The sequence below is a fragment of the Stigmatopora argus genome, chromosome 6 (genome assembly GCF_051989625.1).
Source record: "Stigmatopora argus isolate UIUO_Sarg chromosome 6, RoL_Sarg_1.0, whole genome shotgun sequence".
NCBI classification, from domain to species: domain Eukaryota; kingdom Metazoa; phylum Chordata; class Actinopteri; order Syngnathiformes; family Syngnathidae; genus Stigmatopora; species Stigmatopora argus.
In genome coordinates, this window is record NC_135392.1 from 1,225,451 (window position 1) to 1,249,874 (window position 24,424).

The 24,424-nt window shown below is 41.9% G+C and overlaps 1 protein-coding gene across 2 annotated transcripts in view; it reads left to right on the forward strand.

The window, feature by feature from the left end:
* The window catches only part of arhgef10la (Rho guanine nucleotide exchange factor (GEF) 10-like a), a 76,136-nt gene that overhangs the window by 15,823 nt on the left and 35,889 nt on the right, over window positions 1-24,424 (forward strand). For both annotated transcript variants that reach the window (XM_077602971.1, XM_077602972.1), the window contains 9 exons: window positions 2,652-2,831; window positions 3,741-3,857; window positions 4,779-4,871; window positions 4,943-5,113; window positions 8,055-8,200; window positions 9,291-9,475; window positions 13,739-13,854; window positions 15,421-15,548; window positions 22,934-23,034. In XM_077602971.1, coding sequence (XP_077459097.1) covers window positions 2,652-2,831; window positions 3,741-3,857; window positions 4,779-4,871; window positions 4,943-5,113; window positions 8,055-8,200; window positions 9,291-9,475; window positions 13,739-13,854; window positions 15,421-15,548; window positions 22,934-23,034 — 1,237 coding nt within the window. The remainder of the gene's footprint in view (window positions 1-2,651; window positions 2,832-3,740; window positions 3,858-4,778; window positions 4,872-4,942; window positions 5,114-8,054; window positions 8,201-9,290; window positions 9,476-13,738; window positions 13,855-15,420; window positions 15,549-22,933; window positions 23,035-24,424) is intronic.

The following is a 24,424-nucleotide window of genomic DNA, read 5'->3' on the forward strand; positions in this document are numbered from 1 at the left end:
GTTGAATTTGACAATTTCTCCCGTATAAGCCGCCCCCTGATTCACAATTGTTTGCAATTGGCTGGCGACCAATTCAAGGTGTCCCCTGTCTACTGCCCACAGTTGGTTGGGGTAGGCTCCAGCACCCCCGTGACTCTTGTGAGGATGAGCGGTATGGAGAATGAATGAAGGAATAATAGGAGATATTTTTTCATGTATTTTTGTTAGCATTTTTTTCGTTCAAAAACTATGATGAGCTATTTCAATTTGTTTTTAAAGTATTTTATTAGAACTGCGATTCTCTTTATATTTATCGTGAATATATTTTATGAAACTATATATTCGAATGTAAAACCAAAACCAAAAAAACAATACTAATATTTTGTATCTCTTTAATTTCTTTTTTCAAATTTTGTAAACATTGCAATTAATTCATTTTCTGTGTTTATTTTTAAAAATACAAATATTTTGTATCTCTTTAATTCCTTTTTTCAAATGTTGTAAACATCGCAATTGATTCATTTTCTGTATTTGTAATATTTTTTATTATCTTATTATTGATTTTAAATTAAAAAACAAAATAGTCTTGTTTTTATTTTTTGGAAATTGACAAAACTTAAATGAAAAAGCAGTTAATATTTTTCGGATTCTGTTATTCTCAGTTAAGATGATTATGTAAAAAAAATGAATTATATGAAAAATAAAAAATAAAAAAATGAAATATATGACAAATAAAAAAAAAAGAAATATATGACAAATAAAAAATAAAAAAAATAAATACTGGCCACATAATATTATTTTTCCCAAATTTCCACTTTTTTTCCACATACTTTTTGGATTCCCAGGCAAATTTACAGCTCAAATGTAATAAAATAAACTTTGTACAAGCGAATAATACGTTTTCACAACAAATCAACGGTTAATCGTCTGTCAAAGACTTTGTTTGCGGTGCCCCGTCTCGCGCGACAGAAATCAGGCGTGACGGCTTTCGCTTTGGACAAACAATCGACCAGATGGGACACTTTGCAATGTGCAGCTCGCCGGAAAAAAAAAAATCTCCGTCTCGTCGCGGCGTCCGACGGCGCGCTAAACGCCGGCGATGTGTCGGCCGGGCCAATTAGACGCTGAAGGTTGCCACGTTCTTCACCGCTGGATAGATTTTTAAGGGGAGGGCTGGGACAAAATTGCCCAGAAAACAAAACAACAAAACAGCGCTTTTGTCTCCGCGGCCTGCCACGCGTTACGTCCACTCCAAGACGTGTCCCGCTTTAGCTTTAGCGACATCTCACTGAGTTCACCTTCCAGACTTTTGCCTTTTACGCCTGGTTCGCCATCACTCCCCAAAAAATGGAAATGACTCAAATTCACTTTTTGGTTTGTTTATTTTCGAGACCGGGGTCGTCAAAACTTCACTTTTTGCACGGCAACACGCTCGTAACATAACATATACAAATTTAAATAAACTTGGATTACGATCACTTTATTTCTGACATAAAACGCATCATTCATTGTGTAATTTAAGTGCAAATCTTACATATAAAGCTCATTTTATGCACTTCTGCCCCCTGCTGGCTGTTTAGCGGCAGTAAAATTGCTCACTACTTTACATAGCCTCTCACCGACCAAGTCTTTGGTACCAAATACAGTCGTACCTCTCCTTACAAAATTATTTTTTTTATAACTTGAATATTTGGTAAGTAGAACAGTACTTTATATGTAAATTCCCTAATTCGTTCCACGGTCCTTAAAAAATGACCAACTCAACCATTTAAAAATGACCAGTGTCCCAATTGTGTATGAAAGATGCCAGAAACAGACAAAAAAGATGAAGAAAATTATTCATTAATGCAAGCATGCAAAAATGTATTCTATTCGTGCAGTAGTACAGTAAAGAAGAAGCTAATGTTAGCACGCGAACACAGATCTAGGCTTCAAATGATGAATTTAAATAAATTCAAAAGGAGTAAAAGGGTGAGGCCGCAATAATGTTACCAGGAAAATTTCCACCGAAAATAACAGATTCAGGAAATGTATGTACATTCAGAAGGATTTTGTAACATGAAATTTTCGTACCTAGAGGCATTTGTACCGTATTTTGCCGTTTAATATACCCGGGTATATTAAATGATTGTTGCCTTTTTGAGCCTCCCGTTTGTGCGCCATTTAATATACCCCTGTCGTTTAATATACCCAGGTATATTGAATGGGGGGGGTGTATATTAAACAGCAAAATGCGGTAAGTAGAAGTACGACTGAATGAGTTTTACGGATTGAGCGGAATAGCGATAGGAAAAAAAAAGAAAGGCAAAAGGTAATTTGAGGTCCAAGGATGCTTGGAAAGCCGGCACCTGCAGACCGGGAGATCCGGTCTGACCTCAAAGCAGAAAAAAATCAACTCTCCCGTCACGCTTGGGTTGCGCAAATTAGAGCGCCGGCGGGCAGAAGGTAACCCCTCGGGATGCCACGAATAGCCTTAGCACCTCTCTTCCAATAACTTAGCGGCGATAGAACATTGTGATTTGACGGGAATATGGTACACATTTCAAATGCCGTGGAGATTTGCACAAACCGACGGAAGGCGACGATTGAAAAGGAGCCGACTCGAACCCTCGAGCCCGGAACTGTGAAGCCGACACGCTAACCGCTGGTGCGCCGGTCTGCTCTGTTTGCAGGAATACCACAAACCTCTGCTGGAGGCCGACCCGCGCATTTTGAGCCCACGCAAGATCCGGCCCATCTTCTACCGAGTCCGGGAAATCACGCATTGCCACTCCATGTTCCAGATTGCGTTGGCGTCCCGAGTGGCCGAATGGGACAGCTGCGAGAAGATCGGAGACCTGTTCGTGGCCTCGGTCAGTACAAAGTCTTACTGAAGAGAACCAAGTCATACGTGATGATATTACGAGACAAAACTCTGCGGAAATATTTTTCAAAGTATTCCCCGTTTTTCATTTTTAGCGTTTTTTTTTTCCCGTTTGTGCGTTTTTTTGAACACTGGAAAAAATGGGAGAATACTGCAGAAATATTTGTCACAGTATTCCCCGTTTTTCATTGTTTTTCATTTTTTAGCGTTTTTGTGTTTTTTGCGGAACAACGCGAAAAACGGGGGAGAACTGCTTAAATATTTTTCAGTGTTCCCCGTTTTTCATTTTTAGGTTTTTTTTTTTGTTTCTGCGTTTTTTTTAACACTGCAAAAAATGTGAGAAGACTGCAGAAATATTTTTCACTGTATTTCCCCATTTTTCAAGTTTTTTTTGCAGAATACTGCAAAAAATGGGGGAATACTGCAGAAATATTTTTCACCGTATTCCCCGTTTTTCATGTTTTTTCATTTTTAGTGTTTTTGTGTTTTTTGCGGAACACCGCTAAAAATGAGGGAAAACTGCCAAAATATTTTTCGCAGTAATCCCCATTTTTCATTTTCTGCGTTTTTTGTTCAACACTGCGAAAAATGGGGGAAAACTGTGGAAATATTTGTTACAGTATTTCCCCATTTTTCATGTTTTTTGCAGAATACCGCAAAAAAAGGGAGAATACTGCTAAAATATTTTTCACGGTATTCCCCTGTTTTTCATGGTTTTTCATTTTTTCGCGTTTTTTATGTTTTTTGCGGAACACTGCGAAAAACGGAGGAATATTGCGGAAATATTTTTCACAGCACTCCCCGTTTTTTGCATTTTTTTGTTTTTGCGGAACAACACGGCGGCGGCCAATCACTTAATTAAGCATACAGGTTTAAGGACTCCTCCATTTGCCCTCAGTTTTCCAAATCCATGGTCCTGGACATCTACAGCGACTATGTGAACAACTTCACCAACGCCATGGCGCTCATCAAAAAGGCCTGCCTGTCCAAGCCGGCCTTTCTGGAATTCCTAAAGGTGAGCTTTGATCTGATTCCATGAAATAAAGTTGTTTACGTTTCTGAGACGATCCTCTCCCGCCGGACATTTAATAATGCATCGTCTTCGCTTTCTAAAAAGACAAAGTCATACTCGCTACAACTTATCTTTTTGTGTAAATGTCCTACAACTCTGAAAATAAGACCATAAACACAATTCTCAAATGGAATCTACAATTTCAAATCCTTCTAGCCCAGGGATGTCAAACTCATTTTTTATTGCGGGCCACGTTGTAGTTTCGATTTCATCCAGAGGGCCAGTATGTCTTCCAACACGGCGGCCAAAATGAATTGATTAATAAATTGACAGCTTTTTCAATCGTGCTGATCGATAGATCATTTTAGGACATTCAAATTTGTACAAATCGTCTGCAATTATTGATTTAAAATGCGCAAACACAGGAAATATTCCCTATACATCTCTAATCTTCATTTGAATTTGATCCTAAAACAGAAAGTTGGCACTCATCATTAACTTTCTTGGGCCACAGAAAATGATGCGGCGGGCCAAATTTGGCCCGCGGGCCGCCACTTTGACATCTGTGCTCTAGTCTAATTCATCATCATCAGTGATGTGTGAATCAGGCGCCGTCTTATACGAGAGAAATTGTCAAATTCAAAGATTTTCAAGCTAATTTGAAGGGTGCGGCTTATACGCGGGTGCGGCTTATACGCGGGTGCGGCTTATACGCGGGTGCGGCTTATACGCGGGTGCGGCTTATATGCAGGTGCGGCTTATACGCGGGTGCGGCTAATATGCGAGAAAATACGCTAGTCGTCCAGGGTCCTCGTTCATTCGTACTACCGCTTATCCTTATCCAGATTTTTAGCCACGATCATTACAAATCTGAGAATTTGGTTCTTTGCCAAACGTGTCCTCCCGTTTGCTTCCATCCCGCAGAAGAAACAGGCGTCCAGCACGGACCGCATTACCCTCTACGGCCTGATGGTGAAGCCCGTCCAGCGGTTCCCGCAGTTCATCCTGCTCCTGCAGGTATGTTCCTTCCGCCGAGCGGCTCCGCCCCCGAGCCGAAAGCTCACCCGTCTCGTGGCGTCCCCGACCAGGACATGCTGAAGAACACCCCCAAGGGCCACGTGGACCGCCTCCCCCTGCAACTGGCCCTCACCGAGCTGGAGACGCTGGCCGAGAAGCTGAACGAGCAGAAGCGGGTGGCCGATCAGGTCGCCGAAACCCAGCAGCTGGCTCGCAGCGTCAGCGATCGTCTGCTCAGTAAGGTGACCAATCACTTCCAACTCGGACACGCCCCCAATTCGTCTTTGGTAAAAAAAATGAAAATCACTGCAATTGTGTCATTTGAAAAAATGAATTTGGCATCCAATATAGCTCTCTTATTGTTATTCCACCCAAAATAATGGATCGGGGAACGCCCACTTTTTCCTCAATTCTGGTTGTGACATCACAACCAGAATTGATGATCTTAAAAAGAATACAAAAAGACACATTTACTTCCACTTCAAGAAGCAATTGACCAACTATCAATTGGAAATCATGACCAAAATCCCAATTATCGGCAATCATTTCTCGTGGGGAGATGGTTTTTTTAAAATGTTTTTATTTTGATAAACAGAAAATGACGCCCATAATCTCAGCCACTCTCCATTAATGTCCCGAAACGATGATCGTCTCCTCTCAACAAACGCACATTGAAAGGATTACCGTATTTTCTGGCATATTAGCCACTTCTGCGCATCAGCCATACCCTTAAAATGGTTGAATTTGACAATTTCTCTCGTATAAGCCGCACCCTAATTCACCATTTTCACCTCCATATTCACTGTTTACTTGTTACTTTGAAGGGAAAATCTTAAGAAAAATCGTCCGGGGACCAATCGTCCGGGGACCAAACGTCTTTCGACGAAACGTCCGAGTACCCACTGTACAACGTATCAGCGAGAAAATAGGAAAACCGCTAAATGAGACATTTAATGGGCAAGCATTGGTCACTTTGAATTCTCCTTCCACTCAGCTGATTCTTTCCTGTGAGATGAAGCCATTGGACAGTTCCTCCTTTATTCCGCCGCTGCAGTGACAATGCAGAAAGGAAGACGGACTGAGCCAGCGTCTCTTTTTCTATTGCCTCCGTAACCGGGCAATGAAATATTCATTCTTTCCCTCAAACTGTCGACGTTGGCCAGATTGGACCGATAACGGCCGGATTTATGAATGCGCACACTGGCGATAGACACATAAATGCGCCGCAAAGCCCATTGAGGTACGATACGGATCTGGACTTTAAGCCATTAAAGAAAGCTAACGTGAGGAGTGGTTAGCGCGTCGACCTTGCAGTTCTGGGGTTGAGGGTTCCATCCTGGATGTTGCAGGTAGTCCCCGGGCTTGGGTGGGTTTTCTCTGGGTACTCCGCTTTCCTCCCACATCCCAAAAAACGTGCATGCTAGGCTAATTGTATGGTAAATTGCCTAATGCTAGCTATAATTGACTGTCCTTTGTTCTGTCCTGGGTTGAAATCCAGTTCGGTCCACCTGTGTGGAGTTTGCTTGGTCTTCTCGGCCCTTTGTGGGTTTCCTTTGGGTACTCTGCTTTCCTCCCACATCCCAAAAATATGCATGCTAGGCTAATTGTATGCTAAATTGTCCCTGGCCATGAGTGTAACTCTATAATTAATGCTCTCATACCTAGTCAAAATGGCATCAACGTCTATCGTCACCATGGCAACGAATGGCAATGAACTAAAAAAATAAAATAAAGGCTCCAACTTTTTAAAAAAAATGTTAATCACACATAATAGCTGCTTTCAAAACTCGGTACACTGAAAAAAAAAACGGTTACATTTCTTCTTTTATGAACTGGCCAGATGACGGAAATCCATATCGAAACGAGCTCCTCAACGCCGGCGGCGGCGGCGGCATTGTAGCGGCGCCTTCGGATGCCCACGTCACGCTTTAAAGTGGACGCATTGATTTGGACAGTCGTAAAAGAAGCGGGATAAAGAAATAAAAATGCTTCCTCTTGAATAAAACTTGGTTATTGGGTGCTTAAACCCAGTTGCAATCTCAATATGCGGCAAAGTCCAGCTGGATGGAACTTTTAGCCTCCATTATTCCATCCATCACGTTTACCTGCCGCAGTCGTTTCTATATAGAATTTGCCTTTTTCTTCACTTGGGACAAAATTGTCCTCTTTAGACTAAATTATTGACAGAAACTTGGAAAGGAAGTAACGACGTTCTCGACCTACCACGTTTGGACTTTATAATGCCATTCGGTACCCGGACACTTTGCCAGAAATGTTTTAAGTAGAGGAAAAAGAACTATTTCCAACGTTCAATTTTTTAATAGAGCTGTTATAACATTGTAATCTTAGAAAATTGATATTTTGGTGGCACGGTGCGAGAGTGGTTAGCGTGTTGGCCTCGCAGTTCTGGGGACGTGGGTTCGATCCCTTGCGGGTTCTTATTGTGTGGAGTTTGCATGTTTTCTCTGGTTCACTCCGGTCTCCTCCCACATCCCATAAACATGCATGCTAGGCTAATTTAGCACTCTAAATTTCCCCTGGTTGGCCAGTTAGCTAGGGCTCCAGCACCCTTGTGAGGATAAGCGCTTCAAAAAATGAATGAATTGATTTTATCTTGTCTTTTACATGTAATTTCTCGCATATACGCCGTATTTGTAACAAAAAAATACGAAGACTGAATCAAGGGTATGGCTTATATGCGCACAAATTGTGAAATTTCCTGAATACGGGATGAATAAAGTTATCTAAAAAAATTAAGTTATCTAAATTAGACTTGACATGCACAAAACTGCAAGGTGACAAAGACGAAATGCAAGACAATGAGGCCGATACGGTCATTTATTTCAAAATAGACAAAAAATAAACAGATAAAACACTAAACAAAATTAATTTTGATGTCTATGAATGAAATTCAAGATAAACACTAAACCCTATCTTGCATAAAATGTGAAAAAACTCACTTATACAAGAGAAATTGTCAAATTCAACCGTTTTAAGGCAATTTTAAGGGAACGGCTTACACGCCGAGGCGGCTAAAATGCCAGAAAATACAGTGTATGTTCATTAATAGTTGTCCTTTCTTAAATAAATCGAACCAAAAGAAGTGTAAGGCTAGCTGACGAGGACAGCTGGAACTAATGACCACAAAGGAGAAATGACCACCCACTCAATGTCCACTTTCAGCAACTGAACCTGGAGCAGGGCGCCCTGGTCCAGTGCGAGACCCTGGTGGAGACCGTGTACGGCGAGCGGGGACAAGTCCTCAAGTCAAAAGAGCGCAAGGTCTTCCTCTTCGACCACGTCTTGATCTGCGCCAACATCAATGTCAAGTAAGTCCCGGCGGGAGGCGGCCAATCCGCTCGCGTGTTTGCGCCGTGGTTGTCTCTTTTTGGGAGGTTTTGATTTTCCCATTTTTTTCGTCCGCCAAGATCGCTCTCTTGTCAGAGTAATTATTTCTTGGTATATCATTTGGCTGAAGAGTCCCAAAGTGCTTTGCCCGCCCTCTCGTACCTGACAAACCAAGCGCCATGTCGATGGTTTGCGCGATTGCGCGCATACATGAATGCTAATGAGCTCCTCGTCTCAGCGGGCTGTCCAGTTGCCAACCTCATTCTAATAACAAAAAAAACAAAACACCCACCAGGTTACCTTTAAAGATGACACACTCATTTGATCTAACGCTCACAAGACACGCAAACGTTGGCCAAAGGCTAAATTGCATCTAAAAATGACCTGTTTAATGTGCTTTAATGGTTTAAAATAAAAGATTGAGTTTACACATTTTGAGAAGATGAAAAAAATCAATCTAATCCAAGGGTGTCAAACTCTGGTTGGTTCGCGGGCCGCGTTAACGTCAACTCGATTTCATGTGGGCCGGACCATTTTAGATATAATATTTAGTTTTTTTTATAAATGGATTAAAAGAACTGGATTGAAAGCCCTGAATATTCAGTTTTTTATAGATCTAAAACAATGTTTATTTTAGCTTTTTTTAAAATATATTTTTACATTTTACAAAATGCTTTTTGACCTAAAAACACCAAGGAAAAAAATGATAAAAATTGCAATTATTAATTTAAAAGGGGGAAAATCAGGAAATTTAATATACATCTATACTCTTCATTTTAATTTGATCCTAAAACAGAAAGTCGGCACTCATCATTTACTTTCCCGGGCCACACAAAATGATGCGGCGGGCCAGATTTGGCCCCCGGGCCGCCACGTTGACACCTGTGATCTAATCAGTCTATTAGGAACCAACAGCCGTTTCCGGCCACCTTTAAAAAAAATCCAACTCTTTACGATTTACGGTTTGGACAAACGTAGCGAGAGAGTCTTAACATACACACCCACACATCCATCAAAAAAATCATGCATTATAAGGATTATAGAGATGAAACCGTCTCTGTTTCTCACCAGGGGTTCTCCGGACATCAGCAGCTTGGTCCCGGTGGGGCCCAAGTACACCATGAAATGGAGCGCCCCCTTGCTGCAAGTGCAGGTGGTGGAAGTGGGTCAGGAGACTTCGCAGAGCAAGGACGCCGCCGCCACCGTCTTCCCGCAGAATGCCGCCGGCAAGCGGCAGAACGCCGCCCACGCTTCAGGTAGGTCGCAACATTTGACGGCGTTCTAAAATATGCCGGGGGCGGGACTGTTTGGAGTGGCGGCCATGGAGGACGGCGTTGGTGGGGAGTGACGGACGGCGGCTTGTTCCTGCGCTTTATCTCGAAGAGCGATGCTATCTCAAATCTTTTTTTTCTATATAAAACAACTGAATACAAATTAATCCGTTCTCAGCCTCTGAATAAAACATCTAAAATAGGATATTACAATGCAAAAACATGTTTTTAATTGTTGTAATTCACCCGCTACGCTCACAATGTAACAAATAATATAATCTAGTGGTTATGATCGGCAATAAAATGTGACATTATTGTACAGAGTTCTTAACTTTGAGACAGACGGTAGCGGCTAACGGCTAACGGAGACTTGACACGTGCGGTTCGCTACACTTTTGTGACACTACGTAACATAACAAACTTTAAATTAAACTTAAATGAAAATGATAGATTTATTATTAATACACTTTAATCAAAGCAGGGAGACATCATTAACATACACTGGCTACAACTTGCAAGGAAAATCACTCCCGACTCGCCCTCGTCCAGGATGATTGTAAAGAAACGGCATCCTCCTCTGTCAATTTAGTCGGCGCATACTCAAAACATTTGAGGTAATCTGATTCAAACAATTGCATAAGATAACCGAATAACACCATTAAGGTCAAAAAACAACTGCTCATATTAGATCGGAACCAAAACAACTGCGTAAGAATTTGCACGAATAAGCATAATAATTTCTTTATAAGGTAAACAGAGCGACAGTATTTTTTAAACAATAATGCGAGTATTTTCGGAAGTTGATTCGATGATCGCCATCTGCCGGAATCCAAGTCAAAGCAATTCAAGAGTCCCTTGTAGATCTTCATTGCCAACTCAGATCAACAGTCTCGGCCTGGAACAGGGTGTCCTGTTCGGTCAATAGTCCTGAAAACAATTAACTGGCCTCGAAAGCAGCTGTGGGGGGAAAGTGTCCTCACAAATTAAATTATAACTTCATTACCTATTACCGTAATTACTCGAATATAACGCGCACTCGAAAATAACACGCAGGTATAACTTTGGGCCAAAAAAATCTGGAAAAACGCAGTACTCGAATATAGTGCGCACCTAAAATTTCCCGCTGACGAAAATCAGAAATCTTACCTTTTTTTCTTCGTTTCACGATTGTTTTGTTCAAACAAATTTATTCATTAGAATCCTTCAAATGAAAAGTTCCTCTCTCTCTTTGTCTGTCCTCTCATACATCTCTTCGTTGAGAATCCTATCAACGTCCACGCTTCCTTCATCCACTTCCTCTTCCTCCCACAACACATCATCCGATTGGCTTTACGAGATGACGTAAAATCCGTGCGTCAAAGTGAGTTTGACAATGCTTTTTTCGATCGAAAATTTGTAATTTATTTTAGTTATTGATTATAACACTGAACTGAGAGAGGGTGAACTGAGACGGGTACGAGGCTAGAGGGGGGCAGTGGTGGTCTCGGCTTTACGAGATGACGTAAAATCCGTGCGTCGGCTTCACGAGATGACGTAAAATCCGTGCGTCGGCTCTACGAGATGACGTAAAATCCGTGCGTCAAAGTGAGTTTGACAATGCTTTTTTCGATCGAAAATTTGTAATTTATTTTAGTTATTGATTATAACACTGAACTGAGAGAGGGTGAACTGAGACGGGTACGAGGCTAGAGGGGGGCAGTGGTGGTCTCGGCTTTACGAGATGACGTAAAATCCGTGCGTCGGCTCTACGAGATGACGTAAAATCCGTGCGTCAAAGTGAGTTTGACAATGCTTTTTTCGATCGAAAATTTGTAATTTATTTTATTCAATTCAATTTCAATTCAATTTATTTGGCAAGAAAAAGCACCAGGCTAAGGGCCATGTAACAAGACAAAAAAAAAAAAAAAAAAAAAAAAAAAAAAATAGTTTTTGATTATAACACGCACCCCCAACTATTGGAATTAATTATTTTGCAAAAACCTGCGTGTTATATTCGAGTAATTACGGTAAATACTTAATGAACATATAGTAACATCCCAGAATAAACCCAACAACTAGCTTACTATTCTCCGTGCCTCCCAACCAAGTGTATACCAGTTTGTTTTTTAAAATTTGAAAGATTCGCGTTGGCATTAAAGTCTCGCTTTTCTCAGCCGCTTACTTTACTTTCAAATCCTGGCCGATTCCACTAACATTTTTTTCTGTATCTGTATTAAAATAAGCCCCTCCCTCTCGTCACGAATATCACCACCTAGCGGCCGCATTGTATGCTCATATGTCAAATTTGACTCATATCTCAAGGCAAAAATTTGCTCGGAATTTTCCTCCTATCTCAAATTTCTCGTATGTTGGGACACTCGTATGTCAAAGTGTTACTTCTACTATAAACCACGTATACGGCAAAGTAGCCGGACTCCTCGGGGATTGACGTCCAGTCGGTCGGAGCCGAGAGGGCTGGCGGCAAACGGATTTAATCGCTCCGATTCAACCGGTTCCAGCCGGCTTTGGATGCGGATCAGACGAGGGTTTCCGTTGACTTTTTAACCCAAAAATAGCCCTTTAAATCTAGCAACACGGTCGCACCGAAGCGATTTAGCCCGCTAAAAACCCGTGTTTCCATCCAACGACATTGGTAAGCACGAAGAACCGTCCGGGTTGAAGCGGATTATGCTGGATTACAGCTCGGCGCATGCATCCACCTCGGGAGAATTTGGCAGCGGTTTCTAGCCGGCGCCGACAGTCGCTAGAATTGGGATCGGTCGCACCGGTGTGGAGGTTTGCGATAAAAACAAAAAAATTCTCAGAAGTATTAGGCTGAGGTTTTTCCTTTGAAACACTGGTGTTGAAAAATGCTGTTATTGTTTTTTTAGGGACATTTTTGTGGAAATAATTGGATTTAAATGAATGCCTTATAATTCAGAAAATGACTACTTCATCGGTTAATCATAGCTAGAAATTGGAAATCCAATATTTTTTTTCCATACTTGAATTATCAAATTTAATGGTTTTTCAGTCTCTAGATCAGGGGTGTCAAACTCGGGTTGGTTCGCGGGTCGCATTAACGTCAACTCCACTTCATGTTTTAGATATAATATGTAGATTTTTTTAAATAAATGGATTAAAAGAACTGGATTAAAAGCCCTGAATATTCAGTTTTTTTATAGATCTAAAACAATGTTTATTTTAGCTTTTTTTAAATATATTTTTAGATTTTACCAAATGATTTTTGAACTAAAAACACAGAAAAAATGGATTAAAAAATGACACGTATTGATTTAAAAGAGGGAAAATCAGGAAATTGAATATACATCTATACTCTTCATTTTAATTTGATCCTAAAACATTGGATTAAAAGAACTGGATCAAAAGCCCTAAATAGGTCGTTTTTACAGATCTAAAGCAATGTTTATTTGCGTTTTTTTTTCTTAGTAATGGAAAATGTCTTTTAATCATGTTTTTCATTTCAAATGGAAACAAAATATATTTTTTAATGATGTTCAAAATTCCCACCTGAGCCGTACCGCCCGGCCAACTTTTACGCCACGTTTCCAACCTCGCCCTCGGACTCGGCTGGACGGCTAACGACCTTACTGGCGGCCTAAAATTAGCTTCAAGTGCTTGCCTCCATTCTCCATCACCTCACCGCCTTGCTTCCGCCAGGCAAGGTTCCATTCCGTGTACGATGCCACCTTCCATTTTTTTTTCTCAGGCGTTTATTGATTTCCTTTTGTGGCGTCCGAGAGATCCCATTAAGACGAAAGAGCTCCTTAAATGAACACTTGAAGTCCCCGTCCGTCCGTCTGTCCGTCCGTCCGGGCGTCCTCCGGCTCTCGTTGACGAGGACGAACAAGTCCCCGAGGACCGTCCGTGATCTTCTCCTTTGTTTATCACGCGGCGACGCCTCCGCCGTTCGTCCCTCCTCGCGGATTTAATCAGGCGCGGCGTATCGATTGGGCGGCCGGACTTCCAAGGTAGCGCCCAATCGATGGCGTGTTTTGCGTCTAATGAGATACCTGCGTTCCTTTTGGCCCGACAAAGGGCATCATAAGCCCCGAGATGAGACTTTCCGCGTTCCACGGCCAAAGCCCGCCGCCGTAATGACGGAGATCGATCCGCCCACGTACCTCGCCGCCAACACGAACCTTTTTTTCCACACATTCCGACTTCTTGTCTCGTCTTTCTACGTTTTCTAAACTTTGAGTCGTTGGATTGTTGCTGTTGTTGAAATGGACCTGGATCTGATTTTAGGGAAATCGCTTCTGGGTCCCCCGAGGCTCTACCAAGAACTGCAGGAGCTCCAGCATGACCTCGGCGTGGTAGAAGACGTGACGCTACTGGTGGGCACCCTAGAGGGGACGTACCAGGTACGGGACTTGCTCCGTGATTGCGATTCACGTTGTAGATTTATTTACAGCCACGTAAAGACAGATTTTGTATTAAAATTAGCCTGAATATAAGACGACCCCCACTTTTTCAAGACTCTGGTTTGAAAAAAGACTTTGAACACCAAATTCAATTTGTATACAGAAAATAACGACAGTACGTCTGAAACAAAAGATTATAACAATAAATTCGAAATTTTGCCTCATTCCAATCATGCAAAAACTGTCTATCTTCACATCTGCTGAACATTTAAAAATGTCAACTAAAGTGCAATCACATTTGTAAATAAATGGCTTCTGCTTTTTGAAATGTGAATGAACCAATCTACTCTGACAAAAATCACAAAATTGCAGTAACCACATTAAGTGTTCGCTTTAATGATATCTGGTACCATCTAGCCTTCTGAATGGGTACAATGCCTAGACCCCGAATGTAAGACGACCGACACTTTTTCAGTCTTATTTCAATGCAAAAAACACCGTCTTATATTCGGGCCTATAAGGTTGAGTATTAACAGACATATTGAATTAAAATAGACCTTTTGCACGGCAACGCGCTCGTAACATAACATAAACTAATTTAAATGATCTTGGATTATGATGCAGACACACTCAAAAATAATCTTAATTAATCTAACCTTGCACTAAACTTAGTTCTAATTTTGTTTTAAATTTTGATACCTTTCTTCTCCCGGGTTGGCTCTATTGGCCCCGCCTCCACCCTGACTTTCAGATGCAACCTATCGAGGGTTGTTTGCTTTTGTATTCCCTTCAAAATATTCCCAAAATGATGCACACCAATGTCCTCACAATCGGATAATGCACAACCACTTGCCAACGAGAAGTAGTACGTATATACTCCTCTCGTATTAGCGAACAAGCTCCGCCATTCGCACTGACTAACGGGAAAAAAAACACTGAAAAAAATGCAATGCTCCGCCCAGTGCTCGTTACGTTATAATACGGCCACCACAAATGATCATTTAGATCCGGGCTGTCCAACTCATTGCCAATCCGTCTAAATATCTAGTTCATTGGCCCTCCCAGTCCAAAGCAATTGGACATCCACCGCTGTGAAATATGTCAAATACGCACCACGGCTTCTCCAAATGCTTCCGTTCCTTTAAGCGCGTCTTCCATCTCGTCTTCAACAACAACAACGATATGTCCCCCCACCCCCCCGACGCGAGACTCATATTTGATATGCCGACACTCCGCCCGTTGCGTTCAAATCAGGACGCTTCCCAGCAGTCTACCGCTGACAGCCGCGTGCGTGATCATCCATGGCGTACCCCAAAAAAATAAAAAAATGTTGCCATCCCAGAAGGGCCGCCGCAACCTTGGCTCGTGCGACTCGTCGTCCTCCGGAGAACCAATCGCGTCTTACGTCTTGAAATGCTTCCTTTCCCCTTTTGATCGTCTCGCCTTAACGGGGTCCTCGCCGGAAGGTCGGCGGGGAGCCAAAGTCCCCGCCAACCTTCTGGCACGTTTTTGAACTTCCCGACGGCGGTGGCGGCTCACGTTGTTTTTTTGTTCTCCCGTCAAAAGAACCTGAACACCACCGTGGCCCAGGACTGGTGTCTGGCCCTGCAGAGGCTGATTCGGATCAAAGAGGAGCAGATCCAGAGCGCCAACAAATGCCGCTTGCGCCTGCAGGTGCCCGGAAGGCCAGACAAGTGAGTACGCTAACACATCCACAACCTCAAACCAAGTGAGTTTTTTCACGTTTTAAGAAAGATACGCTGTATTTTTTTTCATTCATAGACCTCAAAATTAATTTAGTTTAGCGTTTTATCTGTTTATCGTTTCTCCATTTTGAAAAAAATGACCGTATCGACCGCATTGTCTTGCGTTATGGCGTTTTGTGCATATCAAGTCTAATTTATGCGCATATAAGCCGTACCCTCGATTCAGTCATCATTTTCTTAGCTACAAATACGGCTTATATGCGAGAAAATATGGCAGTCACGAGAGGAACTGCATTTGGATGTCCGAAGTAGCCGAGAAAAAGTAGTATAATCGTAGTTGTGCTGCATCGGGTGCGGAAGGGGTGACGAAAGAGTTGGCTGTTAAGGTGGGATTGCTCGGGGGGGTCAGCTCCGAGAAGGGGGCCCCCTTTTGTTTGCCATGGTGATGGATAGACTGACAGATGAGCTGAGACGGGAAGCTCGGTGGAATAGGATGCCTGCAGATGGTGTTGTGAGCTAGAGGAGAATTGCTGTCTGCTCTAGAAAGGAGAAGAATACAAGTCAGAAGATCCCGGGGGGAACGGGGAGGGAAGTTACAAGGAGTCAATGGAAAGAAGGTACAGGATTTCAAGAACTTTGGCCGAGCAGGAGGTGCAGCTTGTGGGTTTCTCGTGCCATGGAAAAGCGTCAGTGACGATGAAGGGAAGGAACGGTCTCCGGGAAAGCCACGAGGGAGATGGATGCCTGGTAGACGGGAGCCCTGGGGACCAGACGGGAGGCGGAGCTACAAGGAGTGGAGAAGATCCGGGTTGGATTGATGTCCGCAAGAGACATGGATGGAACTTGCCGCAGGGGAACGGGGCGGGAGGTCCTAGGATAGGGGTGTCAGACTCGGGTTGGTTCGCGGGCGGCTTTAACGTCAACTTGATTTCATGTGGGCCGGACCATTTTAGATATAATATTTGGATTTTTTAAAAATAAATGGATTAAAAGAACTGGATTAAAAACCCTGAATATTCCATTTTTTATAGATCTAAAACAATGTTTATTTTAGCTTTTTTATATATATTTTTAGATTTTACAAAATGATTTTTGAACTAAAAACACAGAAAAAATGGATTAAAAAATGACAATTATCGATTTAAAAGGGGGAAAATCAGGAAATTTGATATACATCGAACCATTTTAGATATAATATTTAGATTTTTTTAAATAAATGGATTACAATAACTGGATTAAAAGCCCTGAATATTCGGTTTTTTATTGATCTAAAACGATGATTTTTCTTAAGATTTTCCCTTCAAAATCACACATTTGTACTCCCTATTAAAACATCATCAGATACAAAAAAAATGTAAAATTCAACAATTTTAAGGCGATTTTAAGGCTATGGCTTATACGCGGAGATGGCTTATATGCGAGAAAACGCGTTTGTTTGTGAACCTCATTTTGTAAGCGATTGTTTGCAATTTGTCTCGTCTACTTTTTGGCCTTAAAGCAATCCCGCTAAGGGTAACGAGCACCTGGAAAAGACAATAGATTGAACTATAAAATGGCCGACTCCCCCCGTAAACAAACACGGCTTCCAGTCCCCAAAGATGAGCGCAAAGTAAGTCTGGAGTGCGGGAAAAAAGCCAAGTCAATTTCCCCGTCGGTAATAGAAGCAACCCCGCCAGCACCGTTACGACGTAATTTGCGCCCGGCGCCGGGGCAGGGCGCCGTAGTCAACCTGTTCTGACGCCACCCGCGGCGCCGCGATGGCGAATTTTAAGGGAAGTGCGGAACAGCAGGCGAGCTCGCCGAGGTGCGCAAACAAACCCACTTTGGTTTTATTTGCCTGGGTTGGGAATCTAACTGGAAATACGGGAATCAACCGGAATGAACCGGAATTTACATTTGAATGCCTCAAGTGGCCAATGTTAACACGTAAACACACATTTTTATCGAACGTGCTCACTCCGAGACCCATTCAGCTGATTTATTAATTAATTTTTTTGTGTCTCGTTTCCACCTCTCGCCAATGTTTGTAATAAAGCGCAAGGCGGAGCCTATCCCAGCTGACTTTGGGCCAATCGCAGGGCACGAGGAGACAAACAACCATTCACGCTCACACTCATACCTAGGGGCCATTTAGTGTTAGCCAGCTAGCCTAGCATGCATGTTTTTGGCCTGTGGGAGGAAACCAGAGTACCCGGAGAAAACCCACACAGTCCAGCTAGCCTAGCATGCATGTTTTTGGAATGTGGGAGGAAACCAGAGTACCTGGAGAAAACGCACGCAGGCCAGCTAGCCTAGCATGCATTTTTTTGGATTGTGAGTGGAAAGCGGAGTACCCGGAGAAAACCCATGCAGGCCAGCTAGCCTAGCATGAATGTTTTTGGAATGTGAGAGGAAAGTGGAGTACCCGGAGAAAACCCACGCAGGCCAGCTAGCCTAGCATGCATGTTCTTGGAATGTGGGAGGAAAGCAGAGTACCCGGAGAAAACCCACGCAGGCCAGCTAACCTAGCATGCACGTTTTTGGAAAGTGGGAGGAAAGCAGAGTACCCGGAGAAAACCCACATAGGTCAGCTAGCCTAGCACGCATGTTTTTGAAATATGAGAGAACAGCGGAGTACCCGGAGAAAACCCACGCAGGCCAGCTAGCCTAGCATGCATGTTTTTGGAATGTGGGAGGAAAGCGGAGTACCCGGAGAAAACCCACACAGGAGAACATGCAAACTCCACACATGTGGTCAACTCATCCATCTCCGTCTAATTGATAACTTATGTATAATAATTAATCTAAATAATTCCCAAAATGAAAATGAAATGAAAAAAATATGTATAAAAAGGTGGTGCTGACGCGACACTCTCATTGGTGCATTCAGGGACTCCGCTCGCTCAACAACAGTTTCCATATCTTAGCTCCCACGTTAGCGTCCAAATAGCCACACGTGGCTCCCGAGCCATAGGTTCCCGTCACCCCGCTATAAAAGGTGAACCCAAAACGGCCCGGGCTCTCTCATCTCCAACGTTGCCTTGCCAATAAAAGCGTCTTATTGAGTCAAAGTGCGGGTTTCGCGTGACAGCCAGTAAAATAGCTGCGAGCTTTTGGCGCTGCCAATAAAAATCGACCCGGCTGCGCAAAGGCCCGCTTATGGGAGCGGCGGTCAAAATCAAGTCGCTCCGTGTTTCCGCCGCCGTTGCATTATTAAAGAAGGCGGTCTCAAAGCTAGCGGTACGCCGCGACTCCATATTGGGCTAGAAATGGTTTCAAAACATGAACTGCAGCCGTATTTTCACCATTTGGGCTTCATAGCGACAAATGAGAATGAATGAATTGAATGAAATGCAGAAGTTCCCCATCTTGTGGAAGACTTCCTATGTGTGATTCCAGTTTTTGTCCAACTTTACAACGTCTTTTTGAGTCTATCCGTTTTTGCTACCGCAACCAAGATGGCGCCGTTCAAGTGGCAGCCGGTGGCGGTAGCTCCGTCCACTCTTGCTCGTTTTGTGTTTTTGCTGCTTTTCTGTCTTCATGATTTGATTTGGTGATTCTTAATGATCCCATTGACTTTGATTTGCTTCGTACTTTGCGCTTTTGCTTTGTTGTTCTGCGGCCTTTGCGACTGTACTGTCTAACTTTTAATAACTATGCCTTTTCTTGCGACTGTCACAATGAAATTTCCCGAACACGGGATAAATAAAGTTATCCAATCCAATGTTTGTCATAGTTACGCTTTGGCCCAATAGAGACAGGTCGCTAGCCGACAATAAAACAACTTCATAAAGTGTTTAAAAAAAAGTCATAAAGCGTTAAAAAAGGCATAAAGCGTTTTAAAAAACGTCATAAAAATGTAAAAAAAACACATTAAAAAGCGTACAAAAACGCAAAAAAACGTCAAAAAGCAGAAAAAAATGCATTTTTAAAAAGCGTGTTAAAAAAGCCTTCAAAAACATTAAAAAAACGTTAAAAAACGTTCAAAACCGTTCAAAACCGTTAAAAAAGCGTTTCAAAGAGCGTTTCAAAAAGCGTTTCAAAAAGTGTTTCAAAAGGCGTTTCAAAAAGCGTTTCAAAAAGCGTTAAAAAGCGTTAAAGCGTTAAAAAAGCGTTAAAAAGCATTAAAAAAGCGTTTAAAAAAGCGTTAAAAATCGTTAAAAAGTGTTAAAAAACGTTAAAATAGCGTCAAAAACGTCAAAAAGCGCACAAAAGATTTTTTCACATACGTAATGATGAAATAAGAACGCTAAAATGGAAATGACGGTAGTAAAATATTCGCAGTAGTAGTAACTTGTTGTTGTTGTTGTGGTCGTTGCGCTTCAGTCTGATTATATTTACATGATTTAACTGTGTATTCGCTCTAGCGTTACATGATGTTGTTTACCATGGAAATCAACGCATCTAGCGTGTCAGAACGTAAGAAGTTTTGTCCGAAGAATGATTTATTCTTGTTTCATTTTTCAATGCCGTCAGCCGTCAAGCTGGAAAAAAACATGTGGGATGCCTCGTAGGTGTAAAACTAAATTCTTTTTCCCTCCTTTCCGTTCCAAAAGCACCATGCAAATATGCATTTGTTTTTCGGCTCCCTCCAGCAAATCTCACCCACAGTCAAATTCCCCAAATGCAAATGTGAGCGAGAAAAGTCGGCAAAAAGCAGGAATTATGCTCACTTTTCCTAGACGTTGTTTTCGGGCCAATTTTTTTATATTCATTTCTTTTTTTATTTTTCTCATTTGGCACGCCGCCTCGGAGCGACTCTGACACTGGGGCGATTGGTCGTAACCTTTTTGCCAAAGTAAGACAGCCCCAAACTAAAAAAATTGGAAGGCTTCTGTTTATTTAAAAGGCAAATAACAAAATGAACTTTTGAGGCAAGACGGCAGATGGTTGCTGTGATCAGCAATGCGTCAAGTTCTTGTTTGCTATTTTTTTGGATTGTTAAGAAGCAGGGTTCATTTAAAAAAAATGAATCGGTTCATTTTTTGAGATGACAAGTGGTGCCAATCTTATTTTTTTGCAAGATTTGACACGTGTCAAATGAGAATGCTGTAAAAAACGAAAATTTTCTCTTTGTTAGCCATTTTGTTTCGCTTCCCATGTCTTTGTTAACAACTTTTTTTTAGAAGTTCTCAGTTAAATTTTTGGATCAAAACAACACAATACTTACGAAAAAAAACTTAATATAACACTTACATCGATAGTGTTTGTGTCGGAACAATTTCTGACAAAACCCATGTTAACTGATTTAATGTTTTCGAGATTTTGTTGTGCCTAAAACTCAAAGACTTTCAGGCAGTTGAACTTGTCACATTGGAGATCAATCAGTTCCAACTGCAACTCCTGTGGAACCCTTTCCCGGTCTTGTGAGAAAGGACATGACACCAGCTGTGAATTTTTCCAAAATCACAAAACCGACGGCAGAATTGCTCATGCGGGTCGTCCAATGATTTCCTGTACTTTTAATGCAACCAGTGTGGGGAAATGAGCAAAAGACTTTTGCTTGAAAAATAAAACCAGCTTGGTTTTGAAGGCGGAAGGTTTGCTTGCATTTCATGCACAAACTGTTTTTTTTCCTCTTGTAGCTTCACATTCAGCTCGTTCATGTGCCAGGATGCCCACAGTAAAAGTTAAATGTTCAGAAATGTGTCAGTATTCTCAAGTAGATCCCACTCACATTTACATACTTTTACTAGGCTAGTGCGCCATCTATCCTGGAAACAAGGGTATTGCAGTGAAATGATTGAGGTCATTAATTTTTACTATAATTTGGACGACGTCGGCGGGCCGGATTAAAAAGCCTAACGGGCCGTATATGGCCCGCGGGCCGTACTTTGCCCATGTCTGTACTAACCACTTCCCAACCACTCCCCCAATCCATCAAATTCCCAGCCAAGAATCCCCCCGAGGCGCTCGTGGAACTTTAAGGTGAAGCGTTGGTTAGTTTGAGCCCGGGATTGGCTGCGGAACATCAAGTCGCCGGCTAGCCTTGTCGCTAAGGGCGACTTAGCACGAGTTGGGCCTGACCATTAGAAGCCACTTGACTCCACATCTAAAGAATGAAGGTCAGGCAGGGCTCGTAGCTCATGATGAAATTCAACTCGCACACCCACACGCACACCCGCACACTCACACGGCGCCGATTTACGGCTTGCGGGCCGTGTGATTGTCACCAGCCGTCCTGAATGACGACGACGCGGCCGCAGCGGAGCGCTTCGGAGCGACAAGCGCCGACAGAAAATTCTCTGTATTAAACTTAAAGTCCCATGAAATGAAAAATGTTCTTTTTTTTTTCTTCTTCTGTCACCCCGGCGCATAAAAAAATCGGGCGACTTTTTTTTCCTCGCCATCAAAGTCCTCGTGATGTTCGGCACGAGGCGATTGGAGAAAATCGGGGGGGCAGATGCCCCGTCAAAATAAAAGCGACTTTTGGGTGGTCGGGTTTTGCGTGGCCCAAAAATAAGTGAAATGTATTATTATTATGATCCATCCAAAAGTAACAGCAAGGGAAGACGTTCCCGTGACCTCATCTCACGCTGGCATTTGGCGAGCGTTTGGAAATCGATCAAAATCTGGCAAGGCGGGGACCCCACTTATGGCCCGTGTGACCTTCGCTAAACTTCTCAGTCGGCCCGCAAATAAAACATGAAAAAAAAAGATTTTACAGAGATTTATATAGACAGAAAGACTTATTACGTTATTTTGCGGGTTGAGACTTCAAGCCACGTATTAACACAAAACGACCGTATTTTTTGGACTATAAGTCGCACTCGTTTTCGGGCTTATTCGGGTAGTTGATTTGAGATATGGATCTTTTCAAGTCGAATCTCGAGTTTGTGGACGTCCTACATCCGTCCAATTAGATATTTTATTATAATATATTTTGTAATATGATGATCCTAAATGAATTATGATGAAATTTTGTGGAAACATTGAAGAAGCAAGACGAGCTTTAAATCTTATTGTACTTTTATAATGACAATAAAGACGCAATAAATTCAATTCAATTCAATATCAACACAAAACGACCGTATTTTCTGCTACATAAGCTGCACTTTTTTTCATAGTTTAGCTGGGCCTGTAACTAATACTCAATTCTAATTTACTTAACACGCACTAACAGCCTGTTATTCTTTTTTTTCAACTTTAGTTTTCTGAAAAACTGATAACTCCATTTTACTATTCTGACTTTGTTTATGTTTTTCCATGCTTTGTTTTATATCAATGCTGCAATTGGTGTGAGGTGGTACTTTTTACATTGCTTTCAATGAGTGAAACACTACTTTTGCTTTTCCATGTCCTATATTAACTTTGCTAGCTTGCTAGCTTTCCCAACAGTCAGCAGCAAAATGTATCAGCTTTAAAAAGTAACTTTTTGTGTGGTTGTTCTCTAGGTCCGGCCGTCCCGTCAGCTTCATGGTGGTCTTCAACACTCCCAACCCCCTCAGCAAGATCTCCTGGGTCAACCGCTTGCACTTGGCCAAGATTGCGCAACGTAAGAAACCCACACACACAAGATAGAACACACTAAAAATATAGATTTTTTACATAAGCTAAAAGACATTTTTTGTAAGATGGTCCCGTGTTGTTTTCAAACGTTTAGCAACGTTTTTATGTCATATTTTCACTGTTTGAGATCACGACCGTTTACCAACGCAATCCTGATGTCGCAACTGCTTTAGCGACAACAAATTATGGTCTTGGCGTAAACGGAAAATTCAAAAATCGCCATCTAAATATGAATACAGTAATTCCTGGAATATCGCGGCCTCACGACATCGCTGTTTTTTTTTCTGGAGGATTTTTTTTTTTTTTTTTTAAGTGCATAAAAATGTGACTCAGCACTCAAGTAAAACATTTAAAAAAATAATAATGTTTTTTTTTTAAAGTTCATTAAAATGTAAAAATCCACGCTAAAACGCGCAAGCGGAAGCCACTCCCCTTTCCTCCGCTTGCACTCAGCTTGGACTCAGCACTCAAGTAATTAAAAAAAAAATAAATAAATTTTAAAGTTCATTAAAATGTGAAAATCCACGCTAAAACTCGCAAGCGGAAGCCACTCCCCTTTCCTCCGGAAAAAAAAAAATCTACTTTGCAGTTTTTTGTTTATCGTGGGCAAGTCTGGTCTACATGAACCGCGCTAATCGAGGGATTACTGTACTTCTTATAAAGGGATCTCAAGAGTCCACTATAGTTGGCTAATGGTCTTAAAAGAACTAGCTTGAAGCATTGCCTAATTAGCCCGGCGTCGGCATTCTGGGAAAGAATCTCTCCCCCGCTAAGTTCGGGGTCTTCGACTTTGACGCCGCTGAGCCCGATGCATTATGGGAGGGCCAAATAAGGGACGGGAGGTGTTGGCATGATTGAGTTGTGCAATCAGACCCACCGCGGGGGACAGAGAGGGCCGGCAGGGGGGTTGGGCACGCTCGCCTAAGGCTACTTAGCTAAAATTGCCACTCAAGAATCATTTTCCGTGAATTATAATGGCGTAATGCTCCATTATCTTAGTTTACGGCCAATTAAAATATGGAACTGGGATCAAGGATCACATCAATTAAGGACAAAAAATCATGAATAAAACGGAGGCCCTTTTTGCCTATTTCTATCGGGATAAAAATTCATATTGGTAAAGATCTAAATTAATTATTATTCTGAAAATGTTTGCCTATTTTCATCAGGATAAAAAATCATATTGGTAAAGGTCTAAATTAATTATTATTCTGAAAGTGTTTGCCTATTTTCACCAGGATAAAAATTCATATTGGTTAAAGTCTAAATTAATTATTATTCTGAAATTTTTTGCCTATTTCCATCAGGATAAAAAATTATATTGGTAAAGGAAGGTCTAAATTAATTATTATTCTGATAATGTTTGCCTATTTCCA